The 18,319-nt window shown below is 42.2% G+C and overlaps 1 protein-coding gene across 2 annotated transcripts in view; it reads right to left on the bottom strand.

The window, feature by feature from the left end:
• Positions 1 to 1,042: 1,042 nt before the first annotated feature.
• The window catches only part of ZW10 (zw10 kinetochore protein), a 40,663-nt gene continuing 23,386 nt past the window's right edge, over positions 1,043 to 18,319 (bottom strand). Inside the window, exons 11-16 of one of the 2 annotated variants that reach the window (XM_008261207.4) lie at positions 16,952 to 17,023; positions 12,706 to 12,875; positions 11,058 to 11,188; positions 10,405 to 10,536; positions 9,457 to 9,659; positions 1,043 to 6,887 (exon numbers count right to left, since the gene is read on the bottom strand). In XM_008261207.4, coding sequence (XP_008259429.3) covers positions 6,767 to 6,887; positions 9,457 to 9,659; positions 10,405 to 10,536; positions 11,058 to 11,188; positions 12,706 to 12,875; positions 16,952 to 17,023 — 829 coding nt within the window. In that variant the 3' untranslated portion in view covers positions 1,043 to 6,766. The remainder of the gene's footprint in view (positions 6,888 to 9,456; positions 9,660 to 10,404; positions 10,537 to 11,057; positions 11,189 to 12,705; positions 12,876 to 16,951; positions 17,024 to 18,319) is intronic. The other variant, XM_017343240.3, reaches the window with a different exon arrangement.

Here is an 18,319-nt window from a genome sequence, read left to right on the forward strand (position 1 = left end):
ACAAACAAACAAACAAACTTGGGGCCAGCATTGTGGCGCAGTGGGTTAAAGCCTTGGCCTGAAGCGCCAGCATCCCATAGGAGCACTGGTTCTAGTCCCAGCTGCTCCTCTTCCGATCCAGCTCTCTGCTATGGCCTGGGAAAGCAGTAGATGGCCCAAGACCTTGGGTTCCTGCACCCACGTGGGAGACCCAGAAGCAGCTCCTGGATCCCGGCTTCGGATCGGCACAGCTCCAGCCATTGCAGCCATCTGGGGAGTGAACCAGTGGATGGAAGACCTCTTTCTCTGTCTCTACCTTTCTCTTTCAAATAAAATAAATTATAAAAAATAAAAAGATCATATAAATCTATTTCTCCATTGACTGAACTCTTTAAAAGACAAAACAAACCAGAAAGTTAAAACAAACCAGAAAGTCTGTCAAATCCTTAAGTTTAACCTCAAATTAAAATTCTCATAGGTTGATGAAATGATTGTTAAACAATCAGGCACTTGTAGTGAAGAGAAACAGAAAAAGAATTAGGAATAACACTGCCACGCACACACACTACAGCACCATGCAGCCAAATGGAAGAAAGAGGTGGCTGTTATTTTTCTAAAATGAACAAGAAGTTGACACAGGGATGTACAGAATTTCAGCTCTCCATAAGCTTGCTAAAGGTCCGACTCTGCTAAATATCAGAATGTCCAGTGATTTTTTGTTTTAGTATTTCTTTTTTATGTACTTTCATCTACTTGAAAAAAGAGGGATGGGGGTGGGAGAAGACAGAGATCTTACTCCCCCAAATGCCCCCTAATTGCCAGGACTGGGCCATGCCAAAGTCAGGAGCCAGGAATTCCATCTGGTCTCCCAAGTGAGTGGCAGACACTCAAAAACTTGAGCCATCATACACTGGCTCCTATGATGCATCAGCAAGAAAGTGGACCAGAAGCAGAGGGGACTTGAACTGGCACTGCCACAGGATGCAGGCATTGCAAGCAGCAGGTTAACCTACTGTGCCACATGCCTACCCTCAGCACTGTGCTTTCTCTTTTTAAAAAAACAAAACAAAACAAAACAAAACTTATTTATTTGAAAGTCAGAGTTACAGAGAGAGAGGAGAGACAAAGAGAGAGAGGTCTTCCATCTGACAGTTCACTCCCCAGATGGCCGCAATGGCTGCAGCTGCGCAAATCCGAAGCCAGGAGCTTCTTCCAGGTCTCCCACGTGGGTGCAGGGGCCCAAGGATTTGGGCCATCTTCCACTGCTTTCCCAGGCCATAGCAGAGAGATGGATCTGAAGTGGAACAGCCAGGTCTTGAACCGGTGCCAGTATGGGATGCCAGCACTTCAGGCCAGGGTGTTAACCCGCTGCACCACAGCACCAACCCCAAGCAATGTGCTTTTTCATTGCCTTGCTAATAACTGCTTTCCAATCAATGAAGAAGAGGGGATCTTTAAATTCAAACTATCAGAGAATACCTGTACATTTCACAACAGCCAGGAAGAAATGGCATGTCCTACATACAGGCCCTGGCTATAGGAAAGCATATTTCAAAGAGCACAGAAAAATACCAGAAATCACTTCATAACCAAAGACTCTAGAAGAAAGATGGCAAACAATATGAAAGAGGAGCAAGCTTTCAAAATGGAAACTCTGACCACATAATAAAGCATGATGACATAATAAAAAACCCAGAGTACAGCTGCAGGTGGAAACCAGCAATGGATTCTATGAAACAAAACAGGCCCTTCATACGCAAAACTGTAAGAATGGCCTCAACATGGAAAAACAGTGTCAGGAAGATCAAAGCCCAGATTATTCTGAAGTTTATTTTTAAAAATTCTGTCAGAGATGTTGGGGAGGGGGAGAAGCATAGCAATGAAAGAAAAGGAAGAAGAAATGCTATGGTCAGAGTTGATTTTGTGAGGTTTAAAAAGTGACAGAAAACTGAAGAGCTGCAACACTATTTTACATCCGTATTCTCTATCAGGGAGAATTATCTTCAACCTGGAAAGGAGAGAATGAATGCAGCTAAAAGGGAAATGAAGCCTAAGATAAGCAGGAAGACAGGGGAAAAAAAACAACTGGGCTTTAGTCAGGGTCGCAATGCTAGACCCAGATGCATGATACCCCATGGGACTCAAATAAAAGAAACTACAGATACAATCACAAAATCACATTGCACAGTCCCAAGACGAGCAAGTGCCCTGGTTTTCAAAAAGCAAAAACACTTACTTCTACTTCAGACCCATGTGATGGAAGTCAATTTTACAAAAGATCCTAAAATAGATTACTAAATAGTTGGTGAGCAAGAAGTTGTGCTTTTTAAACAATAACATAGATACGACAAAGTTTTTAGATAAGATTTAGAAACAGAGCTTAATATTGAAATTAACTGAAATTTATAACAAAGCTAATGACATCTTTGATGTGAGCATTAACTTCCATCATACTGCATGGTAATAAAGCATAAATGGAGCCCTTCATGCAAATGAGTACAATCAATATTCTTTTATAGCAGCACTCCTAAAGCTGGTCAGGAGGCAGAGGCTGCTCCACTCCATGACCTTGCCTAGACAGATCTTAGGGAGGGGGCTGCTCTGCCTTAAATCAAGCCAATTCCCGACTCCAGCTGCCCTCCTGTCCTAGGACTTGGTAGCCGAGGTGCGTGGCCACGTCTTCTGCGATCCCCATGAAAGTAATCCAGGAGACTTTGGTTCTAAGGGAACAAGGGACTTGCTCTCTGATGAAAGTCAGCAAGAGGAAAGTCTTTTCCACGCAGCTCTGGAACACCCCCAACTATGGGAGTAGGCTGGCTGGAGGGAGCAGCTGGAGCACAGAGAAGACACCATGCACGTGGAGGCATGAGCCAGCTGTCAGCTGCTTTTGAGAGGTTTGTTATTTAATCCCCAGTGCTCAGGAAACAGGAATGGAGTGGATATAAGGGGAGAACTGAGAATGGTGGAAAGAGGAGGGAAAGCAACTAGAGGACAGCTCCTGGGGACAGAGGTGAGGGGAAGGACAGGAACTGAACACAGGATGTAATACAGGAAAGCTTCAAAGGAAATGAAATCCCGACTATGCAATGAATTTGAAATATGCTACCACTTACTTCCACAGTCCAGTGTGTTCGTAGAACAGAGGGAGGAGGCACAGATGAAGGTACAGATGAAGCACACTGGCCACGTGGTAACTGAAGGTAGGTGATGTGTACACAGGGTTTGACAGCAATTATTCTTTGTTTCTATTTTTTTTTTAATTACTCAAGGATTGCCAGCATAAAAAAGCTAAAATCCTTACACTGGCCTTCAAGACTACACAATCTTGCCTTTCTCCTGTGACTTCCAGAGCTTCCTCACCTCTGCTCCACTCCCTCTCTCTTTAAAAAAAAAAATTTTTTTTTATTTGCACAGTGACAGAGAGATCTTCCCTCTGCTGCTTCACAGCAGCCAGGAGCCTGGAATTCCATCCAGGTCTCCCATGTGAGTGCAGGGACCCAAGTCCTCGGGTCATCCCCTGCTGCCTTTCCAGCTGTATTAGCAGGGAGCTGAATCAGAAGCAGAGCAGCGGGACTCAGACCGGCACTCTAGAAAAGGCTGCCAGGGTCACAAGCAGGCGGTTTAACCTACTGTGCCACAATGCTGGCCCCTCTCTGGCATTCCCTGAACTTACCAGACACACCCCTCCCACCTCAGGCCTTGCAGAGGTTGGTCTCTCTCAGACCACCCCTTGCTCTCTTTCTCAAGGAGGCACACCCTGAGCATACTAGTCAGAAGTGCAGCTCACCCCTCTGCTCCCTTCTCTGGAACTCTTAATCCTTATCACATGCTGTTTATTTCTCCCCTAACATTTATGACCTTCAGACATATAATTATGCTTATTATCTCACTTGGAGCTAGAATTTAAATTGCCAGAGGGCAGGGAATTATTGTTTTGGAGAGTTTTGTTCAGTGATGAGAACAAACGAAACAAATGTAGTTTTACAACCACTTATAAACCTGCAGCAGGGAAGTGCATAGCTGTCTTTGGCCTCGGTACTACTCTTCTTCAGTATCTGGAAAGATAACACTCATTTACTCCCACCTTACTGTCCTGTGTCAAACAAAGAAACCAGGGCATCTGATTTCTATAAAGGAGTAAAGAACAAATACACAGCTCATCAAAATGACTGCCCTCCTCCCTGTCCTGAAGGCAGAGATTTCACAACTGGGTTTTCAGACATGCAATGCTATTTTCAATTATAGCTTCTGATATCACAAAATTCTTAACCAAACTCTTCCCGACAAAGCAAAAACATTTCTGTCTAAATCATATGGTAATCGGAAAACTTTCAAAATCTAGAGCTTTGCAGATTTTAGGATTTTGCAAAATGCATATTTTTTAGGAGAAACATCACAAAACCAAAGTTCAAAGTCTATATTATGATGAGGAAGAATGGAGGCATCAACATTCAAGGCAGAGGGATGGCTTTGTGAGAAGACTTTCTGTGAGGGAATTTGATAGGCTTATCCCTTCCTGCCTCTCCCCTTACTAAGAAGCTATTCCTGTGCACGCCTTCATTTATGTATGGAGCTTGAAAAAACTCCTTCTTTGGGTCAGGTTCCTTGTGATCACAAAAAGTATCTGTGTGTGTGTGTGTGTGTGTGTGTGTGTGTGGCACTCAGTACCTCCAGAAGAGACAAAAGCCTGGGAAATCAGATACACAATAGAGTGAAAACCCGTAAGAACCTGAGAATCATTGCCTGAAGTGACAGCACAAGTATATGCAAGCAAGGAAAGAAGGTTACCCCATCTCCTTTAACAATGTTACTCATCGGAGAAAAGACCATTTGATCTACTCACAAGCGACTGATATCAGTATGCTGTGCCTTGTAGTATGGACGCTGTTCACAGCCTGGATGACTTCCAGAGCTGACCAAGACCAAAACATAAGCTCAGGGTCAAGTACAGGTTCTCCAGCCTCCGTCTGCACAGACCAGGCTCACAATGCTCCCACGCCTGAGGAAAGAGTGCCATCTGGAGGATCTCCATTTCCGAGAAATCCTCTTGTAACTCTGACCACGTGCCAGACCACCAATGATATATGCAGGATCCACATAAAAACCAGAGCCACTATAAAACCACCTCCTGGACTTAGGTTGTTTGCAGACTTGCATTTTTAATGAAAACTTCTCCTTTGATTACCACCTTGGGCAACCTTTTCTGAATTTCATCTTTCAAAATCGGTGATAGAACTCTGGTTGCTCTTTGGGAATCCCGGAGGTTTGTCTTACTTGGCCCACAGGTCTGCTCTTCAGTTCCCTTGCTCCCATAATCTACACACGCTACAGAATAAGATTCTACTTCCATTCCAATCAGAATGAGCCCTGGAAGAGCTGCCAAACCCAATTCCCCCATGCTCAATAAGATGCTTCATCCCTAACCAGAATGAACACCACTTAATCATCAGCTATTGACTGCCTTGGCTAGGAAAGAGGATGGAGTCTGCCCACTCTGTGTGCCATGATATGCGCACTACTTATTAGGGGGGAAAGCCCCAAGGGCCTGAGTCTACACAGCCCAAGAAGAACCGTAACACAGTGTTCCATCTTACTGTGGAAAGAGCCGGAGGGAGCAGCACGCTTTCAGCTATGAGACAGCCTATCCCCAAACTGCCACACTTGTCAACAACAGGAATGGCTTCTATGAACAAAAGAAATCTGCTGCTCTGGGCAACAATTCTGTGAGGCATTCATCTCAGTTCTGCCCTCACCTCCCCATGCTTTCAACTGCTGAGGAAAGAATCCTACCCGGAATTGTGTGAATTCTTAAAAATAGATATTTTATTCACCTGTGAAGATGCCTCCTCTTCCTTGCTTAGGAAAATCAACTCTTTGTTCTCAAAAAACCATCCTGGTTCAGACCATTCTTTTTTCTCTCTGAATTCTTTAGGAAAACACACAGCTTGTTGATAGCTACAGCTGAGTTCTGTGATAAAAAGAAAGGCAGTCTTCCTCCTCATGACCCTTAAATGGAAAAAAAAAAATGGGAGACCAGGAGAAGTACCTGGCACCTGGCTTCAGATCAGCGCGATGCGCCGGCCGCAGCGCGCCGGCCGTGGTGGCCATTGGAGGGTGAACCAACGGCAAAGGAAGACCTTTCTCTCTGTCTCTCTCTCTCACTGTCCACTCTGCCTGTCAAAAAAAAAAAAAAAAAAAAAAGTGGAGGAAAAAAAATAAAAAGAATGGTGTTCAAGGTAAGAAAATGTATTGGTCTCTTTTGTCAAAGCTCCCATATTATTCAAGACACTCACCCTTAACTCTGAAAAGTACTTTTTACTGGAAAGAAATATTACAGGAAGTCTCCTCAATTTCTGCAAGGCCAAATATGGTACCTTTACTCCCGCTAAAAAATCTCTCTCATTTGCTCATGAATTGTTTACCTTAACTCTTAGAATCTCTTGGATTCTTTAATCCAAAGCCATGGCCTACATTTACAATGTATACAGTTCCCATGGGGCCCTGGAAACAGTATTAAAATAATACTGCCCTATAGAGTTTATTGTCTATCAAAGAAAAGTGGCCAATAAGTCACTTGATTGAGGTGCTTCACTTGACATCTTAGTATCTAGTTCTTCAGCAAAGCCTCACATAGGCCAGGAGGTAAGATGTTCTTGTGTGAAGTCAAACTTGCATGACAGACTGGTTCATCAAAACCAACAAGTGACTCCAAGAAGTCTTTAAACAAGTAATTACACCAGGGGAGGAATCAGCACAGACAAGACATGGCTTTCTCAGGAGGACGGTGCTATTTAATCTTAGAAAGGGCAGCCGCTCTTCTTTCTGTGTTCTGGAACAAGGCACGAATTAAAGCTTTTACTTCACTTGAGGAAAATGCAGCTGCCAGGGGTCCTTTTCCATCTGCCCACCTGCAAAACAAAAGATAGAATTCTAGTTTCCATCAGGTCTCTGAAGTATAAACAAGATTTAAAAATCACTGTGTGAACCAAATATTCATTTCAAGTGGAAATAAAACAAGCCCTGGGCATCACTCCTCCTGCTTACAGATCTCCTCCTCAACAGAGCTCTAACTAGCACAGGCAGATGAAGAGACCAAGTGAGCAAGGTGCGATTGTTCCCCCTTATTCTACGCTCATTCAGCCCTCTCTGAACTTGACAATTATACTGCACTCACATGCCTCGACTTCCATAACTACTTTAAAAAGTGAACCACATGGGCTGGCGCTGTGGCACAGTGGGTTAACACCCTGAAGCATTAATGCCTGAAGTGCCGGCATCCCAAATGGGAGCCGGTTCAAGACCCGGCTGCTCCACTTCCAATCTAGCTCCCTGCTATGGCCTGGGAAAGCAGTGGAAGATGGCCCAAGTCCTTGGGCCCCTGTACCCACGTGGGAGACCCAGAAGAAGCTCCTGGCTTCAGATGGTTGCAGCTCTGGCCATTGCAGCCAATTGGGGAGTGAACCACTGGATGGAAGACCTCTCTCTCTCCCTCTCTCTCTCTCTCTCTTTCTCTCTCTGCCTCTCCTCTCTATGTAACTCTGACTTTCAAATAAATAATAAATCTTAAAAAAAAAAAAAAAGAAATACAAAAGGCCAACCAAATACATGAAAAATACATTTCCCTAGCTATCAGGGAAATTATGCAGATAAAAACCATAATGAGGTAGCATCTCATGCCAATTAGAATAACTATCATCAAAAAGACAAACAGCAAATGCTGGGGAGCACGTAGAGAAAAGGGAACTCTTATATGCTGTTAGTACAGCCATTGTGGATATATAGAATGAATATAGAGGTTCTTCAAAAAAAAAAAAAAAAAGGAAAGTGAACCACAGGCAAAACATTTTAACTGACAAAAAAAACTGGTATTAAAAAAACAAGGAACTCCCAGAGTCAATAATGAAAAACAAACCAATCCCCAAAATAAAGAGCAAAATAATAAGAACAGGCATTTTACAATAGAAGAAACATTAATGAGCAATGAAATGATGCTCAAACTCATTAGAATCTGGGGAAAAAAACAAATTAAAATAACAATGAGTTCTCATCTTACATTAACTAGATGAGCAAAAATTTTCAAATCTGGTAATTCTAAATACTGGCGAAAATGGAAACAACAGGATAAAGGAATTATGAAGCAGGTGTGCAATGGATACGACACAGAAGTGAAACTGACTGTAGCTATACATCAAGGATGAATTTCACAAACATAATACTGAACAAAACAAGCAAGCTACTGAAGAGTCCATGGATAAAAAGATCAAAAACAGACAAGTCTGAACTTCATATTGTTCAGGAATACATGTAAATGTGGTATATAAAGAAAAGGCAAGGAAATAACACAGAGTTCAAGATGTGTGAGGAGCATTTGGAGACGGGTAGACAGGGGCCTTCAAAAGGTATTTCTACCAAAGTTGGGTAGCAGGTAGATAAATTGCATTCCTTCACATGTTACAACTTTAAAACACTTAAATTACACATCACACATCACCAGCTTCTTCAGTAAGGAATGTTCTCAATTAGAGATTAGCCCTATGTTTACTGAAATCTCTATAAGAATAAAAGATCTTGCTAAGCAGAAAAAAGGAGTTGAGACCTACTAATGTGGCCATTTCTCTCATAACAAGGCATCAATGATCCTTCTTAGGCTATTAGAAGGCCCAAAAGGTCTCATCTGCAGACTTCTAGAATGTTATTACCTAAAAACAACGTTCTTATTCACTAAGGCTTGTCCATATGTAATTAGAAGTATTTTGACGTAACTTTTTTCAAATAGAGATCCCATTTACATTGCTTTATAATGGATAATATTTGCTGCAAACAGCTGAGATACATCTAGAATGAGTATTCTAATGTGACAGGACATCTGTAGAAAACCAAGCTAAAGCAGACAGACAGTAGCTACAGGGATGGAGAGGGGCCTTAGAGCCTCTACATGGAGCTGCCTGTGCCAGGAACACTATTCATTAGTAATCAATCAACACAGTATATAAGCACTCCTGGATGTGTAACACACAGGGTGCAGGGCCCAAGCACATGGGCCATCCTCCACTGCACTCCCTGGCCACAGCAGAGAGCTGGCCTGGAAGAGGGGCAACCGGGACAGAATCTGGCGCCCCAACCGGGACTAGAACCCGGTGTGCCGGCGCCACTAGGCGGAGGATTAGCCTGTTGAGCCGCAGCGCCAGCCGAGTATGGTTCTTCACCTCTAAAACTATTGTACTCCCTGCACAAAAACTGTTGCCCAATCAATGGTTTGAAATCAAACAGATAAATGCACCCACTGTTAAAGTGAGCAACAATTTCCATCCGAGTATCACAAGGTTGTACTTCTCACAAATGCTAGATCATGTGTACAGCATGCCAAAACCAGATGGTCAAGTTCAAAATACTATAACAAGCAGTGCTACGAATGGTAATATTACTCTTTTGTAGCTGTGGAGAGATTTTATACATCTGTAGAAGGGTTACACGCACCGATCCCCAATCTCCTGCAAGCTGGCTTGTAGCATCATCATCAATTCTTTGAAGGGCATCCATTTTGGCACATAGACTGGAACCTCTTCTTGATATTTCTTATTCCTGCTTTCTTCTGACAGAGGTGCAAAGACTTGAGGTCCTTCATCCATCACTGTTTTGCACAAGGAATATAATCTATCACCATCTTCAGTGGAGATGTCCTAGTTTTGCACAAAGGGAACACAACACATAGAATTGTGCCAGCTTAATAGTAGGGAAAGGGCAGATCTGTGGTGTAGGCTGTCCAGGTGGGTCAGATACAGTAGCGTATTTTGTGACCAATTTAGTACACCTGACTAGCTTATCAGCACTCTGACAATACTCTAAAGCTAAAATGACACAAAATATGTTTCACCAAATTATCAGTAATTCAGTTTGCCTGCAGGAAAAAATCCATTTCTCCAGCAGAATGTGGCATGGCTTGCTGCAAGCAAGGCATGTTATCACAAGCAAGGGTTTATTCCATCTAGGCTTGGCTTCAGGTAATTTTCCTAGAGGGTCACAGCTAATCTCACTACACTGGTGTGCTGGAAATGCCACAGCTGCACAAGGCTGCATTTACTTTCCTCAGCAATTCAGTTCATGTGCAAATTAAATTACTTTATACTATACACTGGAACCACTGCCCAGTTTCTATCTTCCTCATTGGTAATTTACAAATGCTAGAATGAGAAGCAGTACAATCCTTCCTTACATAGGTATAAGAGAAATTAACAAGTCTCCAGCAAAACAGAATTAAGATAAAACTAAAAACAGGTAACATGAGTTAGATAAAAGAAACATGAACAATTTCTTCTACCATCTGTGTTGATTAAAAATGAGACCTCAATATCACTTCCTTAAAGTCACTTCTGAGACAAGAATTGCACCTCCAGGCTGGCAAGGCATTTATTTAATGGTCCTTACCTCTAAGGCAGTGATCCGGCCAATGATCTCAGAAATCGCTGTATTGAGTAAAGTCCCCATAGCCTTGCAATATATATTCACTGGCAAGACATCCTGCCACACAGTTCCAAGTCTCTTTAGCTGGTGTAGCACCTGTCAGAAGAAGACAGCTATTAACATGATAGAGATTGTGGCAATTCACATTTTCCAAATTTACACTTATGTTTTTTTGGGGGGAGGGGAGTGGATTATGCAAAGATGATGTAAGGTAATCAAGAATATTTGCTTCCTGAAATGTGTACTGAACCTGGGTAATATCCCTAGTACATGAAAAACAGACTCATCTGGAAAATACAAAAACAGCAGTAAAAAGATAAATCACTTGAGAGAGGGGCAGAGATGGAAGCTAATATTTTACATTTCCCAAATTCAAGTTCATGAGTCATCTACTTGCTACAATAAACTTACTAGGTAATGGAGAGAAAGCTTCCTATTACCTTGGTGGGGCAAGCGAAGGGAAAGTTCTTAAACATGACTGTAAAAGGTATCTAGATTTTCCAATGGGGGAGTGAAAAATCACCTGAACTACTTATTACATATTCTTTGTTGCTTAAAAAAAAGGGAGGTTATCTAAGGATACAGTATAAATTCTAGCACTAGTAACAGCCTCCCACCTGCCGGATTGCTTTACTTGCTGAAGAATAATTCTCTTCATCGTCCATGTTTGAAAAGTTCCTAGCACTTGATAATCTTTCCAAAAGTTCACCTTTCTGTGCCCGCATTTGTGCCAAAAAACAATCTGTCCCTATGATGGGAAAACAGAAGAAAGAATTTTAAAAGCTGTTCACTGACAGACTGCAAAACTAGGGCAGAAGAGAAGAGACAACATGTATCTATTCTGCTTATATAGAAACAACTGCTAGAAAACATCATAACACTGTCCTAGAGATCCTAGAAACAATTACTTCTAATACATTAGCCAGTCCCTCCAACCCCCCTCTCAGGATAATAAATAAGTCTTTCAAAACTTTGCCTAGAGTCAGACTTAAAAAAAATTATTTATATAGAAAAAGGAGCTACTTGTTATTCTTTTTTTTTTTTTTTTTTTTTTGGACAGGCAGAGTTAGACAGTGAAATAGAGAGACGGAGAGAAAGGTCTTCCTTTTCCGTTGGTTCACCCTCCAAATGGCCATCACAGCCGGCACACTGCACCGATCCGAAACCAGGAACCAGAAGCCCCACCCTGGTCTCCCACAAGGGTGCAGGGCCCAAGCACCTGGGCCATCCTCCACTGCCTTCCCGAGCCACAGCAGAGAGCTGGACTGGAAGAAGAGCAACCGGGACAGAATCCGGTGCCCCAAGTGGGACTAGAATCTGGGGTGCCGGCGCCACAGGCGGAGGATTAGCCTAGTGAGCCGCGGCGGCGGCCTACTTATTATTCTGATATACCTATACCACCAGAGAGGAAAATCAGGAATTGAAAAACTAAATGATCCATAAAGATTCTCTGCTTTTCTTAGGCTATCATTAAATGTATTGATTTACTCCACATTTCATTTCTTTTGACTTTTAATAATCCCAATTAAAACCAAGGGGAGCTGTCTTGTTTGCAAAAGAGTAAGCCCTGACATTAGTGACCTCTTATCAACAATGCAAACAGAATTGCCACAATACAAGTCTTAAGTGCTTTCTTCTGAGCTAACTCTGATGTAGTGGTTGCAACACACACCAGCAATGCATTCTGGAACTCTAATGTACCATGAACTCGTATAACAAAAAAGTAATGCTCCTACAAAGACTGCCTTCACTTTACAAAATCAAATAACAGATCATTTGCAAATTAAATGCCCTCCCACCTTCCAATACAGTTTAGGACCACTGCCTAATTTCTAACTACTTAATTCATAAATTATGAGCATATGTGGCTGCAGCCGGCGTTGTGGTGTAGTGAGTGTAGTGAGTGAGGCCACCGCCCGCAGTGCCAGAATCCAATTTGGGTGCTGGCTGCTCCACTTCCAATCCAGCTCTCTGCTATGTCCTGGGAAGGCAGTGGAAGATGGCCCAAGTGCTTGGACCGCTGCACCTGTATGGAAGACCCAGAAGAAGCTCCTGGCTCTGGGCTTCGGATTGGCCCAGCTCCAGCCATTGCAGCCATCTGGGAAGTGAAGCAGTGGATGGAAGACCTCTCTCTTTCTCTCTGCCTCTGCCTCTTTAAAACTCTGCCTTTTAAAATACATAAATAAATCTTTTAAAAAGAAAACAAATACATGAGGCTAACAAGATGCATAATCCACGTTTTCCTTCAGGTAGGAAGTCAGTTACCAAGTCTCCTGAAGCCAGGTACAAGATCCACAAATGTAGTGGTGCCATCACAAAGAATGGGAGCCAGGCGTAATCGGAACTGATGGCCGAGGGTGAGCAAGTGGTGAGCAATATACATACAGTTGTTGTGGTGAATGGCAGCCAACTGGGGCAATTTCTGCAGATTCTCCCTAGGCCAGGACGAGAGGTAGAAAGAAACCACATGTTAGTGAAGTTCTGTTTGATGAAAAGCCACCACTCTTCTAATGTATTTCGAGGCTTTACTAATCATCTACTTTATAAATGCTATATGTAAGAGGCAATCTCATCATTCCCAGTCCCATTAGGAGTGAAGTTACTCTGCCTGAACATGACCTTATCCTAGAACACGACCCCAGTGATTAGCAAAAAGATTAAGGGAATCAAAGTGTTTACCTGAGGCAAGTCTACACTGGAAACCTAGCAGAGCTAGGTATAATTCCCCTGAAATTTAACTCTGGTAAGTCCTTGGAAATACAAATTTATTTTCTTCTCCAAATTCCTACTTCATTTATATAGTGAATTATTGCACTACTTTCTAATTCACTGTTTAACACTGACTCAAATTAGAGGCACCTGGGAAATTTTTAAATATACAGATGTTTTAACTTTACTCCAAACTAAATAATCGCTGAAAACTTTCCACAGGTGGTTTTAATTTCATCCACAATTACTATCATTGCTTTTTTTTTAAAAAAAAGAAAGATTTATTTATTTATTTATTTGAAAGGCAAAGTTACAAAGAGAGATATAAAGAAAGAGGTCTTCCATCCGCTGGTTCACTCCCCAACTGGCCACAACAGCCGGAGCTGTGCCGATCTGAAGCCAGGAGGCAGGAGCCACTTTCAGGTCTCCCACGTGGGTGCGGGGGCCCCACTATCATTGCTTTAATTCTTCTACACCTAGGCCAGCGCCGCAGCTCACTAGGCTAATCCTCCGCCTAGTGGCGCCGGCATACCGGGTTCTAGTCCCGGTTGGGGCACCGGATTCTGTCCTGGTTGCCCCTCTTCCAGGCCAGCTCTCTGCTGTGGCCAGGGAGTGCAGTGGAGGATGGCCCAGGTGCTTGGGCCCTGCACCCCATGGGAGACCAGGAGGAAGCACCTGGCTCCTGGCTCCTGCCATCGGATCAGTGCGGTGCCATTGGAGGGCCGCGGCGGCCATTGGAGGATGAACCAACGGCAAAGGAAGACCTTTCTCTCTGTCTCTCTCTCTCACTGTCCACTCTGCCTGTCAAAAAAAATTAAAAAAAAAAATTCTTCTACACCTATTTGTCTAGCTTAGGAAGAAATCTGCTGTAAATCCACTAGCAGTCATTCAATTAATACTTTCTAGTTTGCTGACTCAATGTCAGGCTAGCGTATACAAGCCAGAAACTAGCAATTTAAGACAGCTGTCCTCATACTGAGCTACTCATCAGAATCACTGGTGGGACTTAAAAAAGCACAGATGCCTGGGTTTTATACCAGACCTTAACCAAAAGCTCTAATTGTAGGTACAGACAAATACAAAGAGTCTTCAAAACATTTTTTAAAAATATGTATTCTAGCGGCTAGCATTGTGAAAAGTAGGTTAAGCCATTGCCTGCAATACCAGCATCCCATATGGGCACTGATTAGAGTCCGGCTGCTCTACTGATCCAGTTCCCTGCTAATGCACCTGGGAAAGCAGAAGAAGATGGCCCAAGTGCTTGGGCCGCTGCACCCACGTGGGAGACCTGGATGGAGTTCCAGGCTCCTGACTTCAGCGTGGCCCAGCCCCGACTACTGTGGCCATTTGGGGAATGAACCTGCAGAACCTGCAGATGAAGATCTCTCTGTCTTCTCTACTGCCCGCTGTTAACTCTGCCTTTCAAATAACTAAATAAATCCTTTTAAAAAATGCATATTATAAAAAACTATACATAAGGGGCTGGCAGCCACTGCCTGCCGTGCTGACATCCCATATGGGTACCGGTTTGAGTCCCGGCTGCTCCACTTCCAATCCAGCTTTCTGTTATGGCCTGGGAAGGCAGTAGAAGATGGTCCAAGTCCTTGGGCCCCTGCACCCACATGGGAGACCCAGTAGAAGCTCCTGGCTTCGGATCGGCACAGCTCCAGCTGTTGAAGCTATTCAGGGAGTGAACCAGCAGATGGAAGACCTCTCTCTCTCTCTCTGCCTCTGCTTCTCTGTAACTCTGCCTTTCAAGCAAAATAAATTTTTAAGAAAAAAGAGGCCGGCACTGTGGCGTAGCAGGTAGAGCTGTAGCCTGCAGTGCCAGCACCCCATATAGATGCCAGTTCATGTCCCAGCTGCTCCACTTCCAATCCAGCTCTCTGCTATGGCCTGGGAAAGCAGTAGAAGATGGCCCAAATTCTTGGGCCCCTGCACCAGCATGGGAAGACCCAGAGGAAGTTCCTGGCTCCTGGCTTTGAATAGGCATAGCTCCAGCCGTTGTGGCTAATTGGGGAGTGAGCCAGCAGATGGAAAACCTCTCTCTCTCTCTGCCTCTCCTCTCTGTGTAACTCTTTCAAATAAAAAAATAAATCGTAAAAAAAAAAAACTATACATGAATTTCCAAATTTTTTTCCACCAAAATAAACTTACCTTTTAACTCCATTTTCCATGGATTTTTTTAAGTATGCTTGTATGTATATTTATATAGTTCTGTAAGTGAATCTAAAATATTGCCAAAACTGAGATCCATAATCTAGAACAGTGTATCTCAAAAGTGTGGCGCCCTGACAAGCAACATTGGCCTCATCTTGAGATTCATTAAAAATCCAGATCCCACCAAGACCTTCTGAATCAGAAACCTTGGGCACAGGAACCGGGATCCAGGAACTTGTAATTTAACCAGGCTTCTGGTGATGCGGAACACACACTAAAGTTCACGAAGCACTGGTCCAACACAAAGTTTCAGGATCCACAAAGGAGAAAAAGGGGCAAATCTAACTCCACCACAAAGTGAAGAGTGCTCTGAGCCAAGCAAACATCTAAGCCAACGGTCAGAATCATCCAGGAAAAGGCTGTCAGCTGACTCCTGCATGTTTTCTCTCTTCCTTGACTTGACTACAGAGAAAGTGAAGTAGGAATTTTAAACCACAGCAAAGAGAATGCAAGCAAAAACAGTAAGGTTCAAAATAAATGTCTGGCTTAATAAAAACAACAGGTGGGCCTAATTAAAAGCATCTTAATTGTTCAAAAATCTGAACTAAAAAATACTTCAAATAATAAATTGATTTTGTCTTTGAAAACAACCCTTGGTACTTATGAAATGCACAAAGTTTGTATTCCTTAAATAAAAGGTTTCTTTGGGGAAAAAGAAAACAGTCCTCGGCTATGAATAACTTTGTTGACATATTATAAAAACATTTATAAAAGGCACCCAAAATACTTAATTCAAACAAGAGAACACCTGGAGGCTTAGGGCTGAGTAACTTTTCAGATGAACCAAAACAGAGGATGCCAAGTAAATACAGCCTACAATAGCTAGGTAGCGTGACTGATCTCATTTGGCAATTAAATAGCATTCTCTTGTGGTAGGTCAGTTTGCAGAGCTTTGAATGACAAATGTGATATGATTACAGGATAACAATACAGAGTATGACTGATTTTCTTGTTTTCTAACCAAGTACAATAATTCTGAAAATGCCTTGCATCAAAAAACAGGGTTCTTTTGAGTTTTCAAATTTGTGTCACTCAACATACTATAGCATTACAGCACCCTTATTGGTTTAGTATAAATTATCAAGTCCTCCAAATGTTTTTTTTTAATATTTATTTTATTTATTTGGAAGGCAGAGTGACAGAGAGAGAGAGAGAGAGAGAGACAGAGAAAGATCTTCCATCCATTGGTTCAATTCCCAAATGGCCACAATGGCTGAGGCTGGGTCAAAGCTAAAGCGAGGAGCTAGGAATTCCACCCAGCTCTCCCATATGGTGGCAGGGGCCCAAGCACTTGGGCCATCCTTCACTGCTTTCCATGCGCATTAGCACAGAACTAGCAGAAGCAGCACTCCAATCAGCACTCAAGTTATAGGATGCCGGCATTCCAAGTGGCAACTTACCCTGTTGCACCATAAGCCCAGCCCCCAAAGACGTGTTTTAAAATGGCTTACAAATCATATTTTATCGTAAATTTTAGTAACCAAAATATCTTTGATGGAGATACAATATTACTTAATTTATCTTGGCACAGACATTTCAGACAAATGATCACCATACCTAAATGAGATACAGTGGCACTTACTTGTGATATGTTGGTACAACATCATGGAACAAATGGAAGATATTCCTCACTGAGTAGAAAAGTTGAACAGCACTAAAAAGAAAACAAAGATTTAACAGAAATGCATAAAGGATTTACTGAAAAGGAGAAAAAAATTCAAACTGTACCTTCAATGAGGGTCATCACTATCTCCTTTGTCCATTGCTAGAAAACACCATTGATCTAGATAGAAACGTACGCTCAACCAAAATCTACTAACTAGATTGTACTTTTAAAAATCTGGACCCATTAATAAATTTACGAACAGCAGCATTTAAACCAAAGCCTCTTTTCCATTTATCAATTTATGTTCTGCTGGTGGGCAGACTATGCTTTTAGTAACAAATGAAGCTAAGCCTCAAGCAAATGTCACCCACTCCCTGCTGCACTCTGCAAAGGGCAAGGTATCAATAAAGGCACTCACTTGGTTCTCTCTGAACCAGCCTGACTTTCAGCTTTCACCTTTTCTCCTTTTTACCCAATGCAAGGAGATGAATCAACATTTTCTAGGACAGAATCCAGCCCTCAAGATTTTTTGCCCTTTAAATCTGGTCTTAAAACACCTAAAGATTATTATTAAAATATACTTCAAAAGAGCAAATAAAAGTTTGTATAGCCTACATCTACAAAAAGCATCTTAAACTATGTACCTTGAATAACTCAGAGGGATTCCACAAATATTTAGAAAAGTCACAGTTACTATATCAAAAACAGTTACCATTAATTACCATGGCACCTGACTGAATTATTTCATTCTATTTTTGCTGAATATGTAGCTGCTTAAGATTTGACAACGGGAAAGGTTTGTTCTAGCATGATTGTGCTTCTGCTTGTCCTATTAAAAACCACACCTTTTATCGGAAAGAATCTCTAGAGATATTCAGTACAAAAAATATTGTTTGGTGTTCTGTGTTCTCAAAAACTTTAAGAAATACTGCCTTAGATGTCTAACGTCTGGTCTGCTATATTTCAGGAGAGTGACATGTGAAGAAATAGTCATTCTTATAATTATTTTGCCAAAGGAATATATTCCTCCTTAATTAGGAAGAATTTTTCTTCCTTATTATTAGAACTGAATAGATTTGTAAATACTTAATTCATTAAAGCTACATAACTATCTTGGTAAACATGTTCTTACTAGAGCAAAATCAAAGAGAGGGCTTTGTATGTGGAGATAAGATAAAAAAAACTCTGGAGGTCTGTGTGAAATTGCAATTTGATTAAGGCACATCCTAACTGAAACTGTTTTCTACTACAAGAATGAAAAGTAAAAAGCTGCTAAACATAGACACAAAGGAAATAGGCTTTTGTAAGCCTGCTCAACAATCAGCTTGGGCTTCAGTCTGCCAT

This window comes from Oryctolagus cuniculus, chromosome 1 (genome assembly GCF_964237555.1).
Source record: "Oryctolagus cuniculus chromosome 1, mOryCun1.1, whole genome shotgun sequence".
NCBI lineage: Eukaryota > Metazoa > Chordata > Mammalia > Lagomorpha > Leporidae > Oryctolagus > Oryctolagus cuniculus.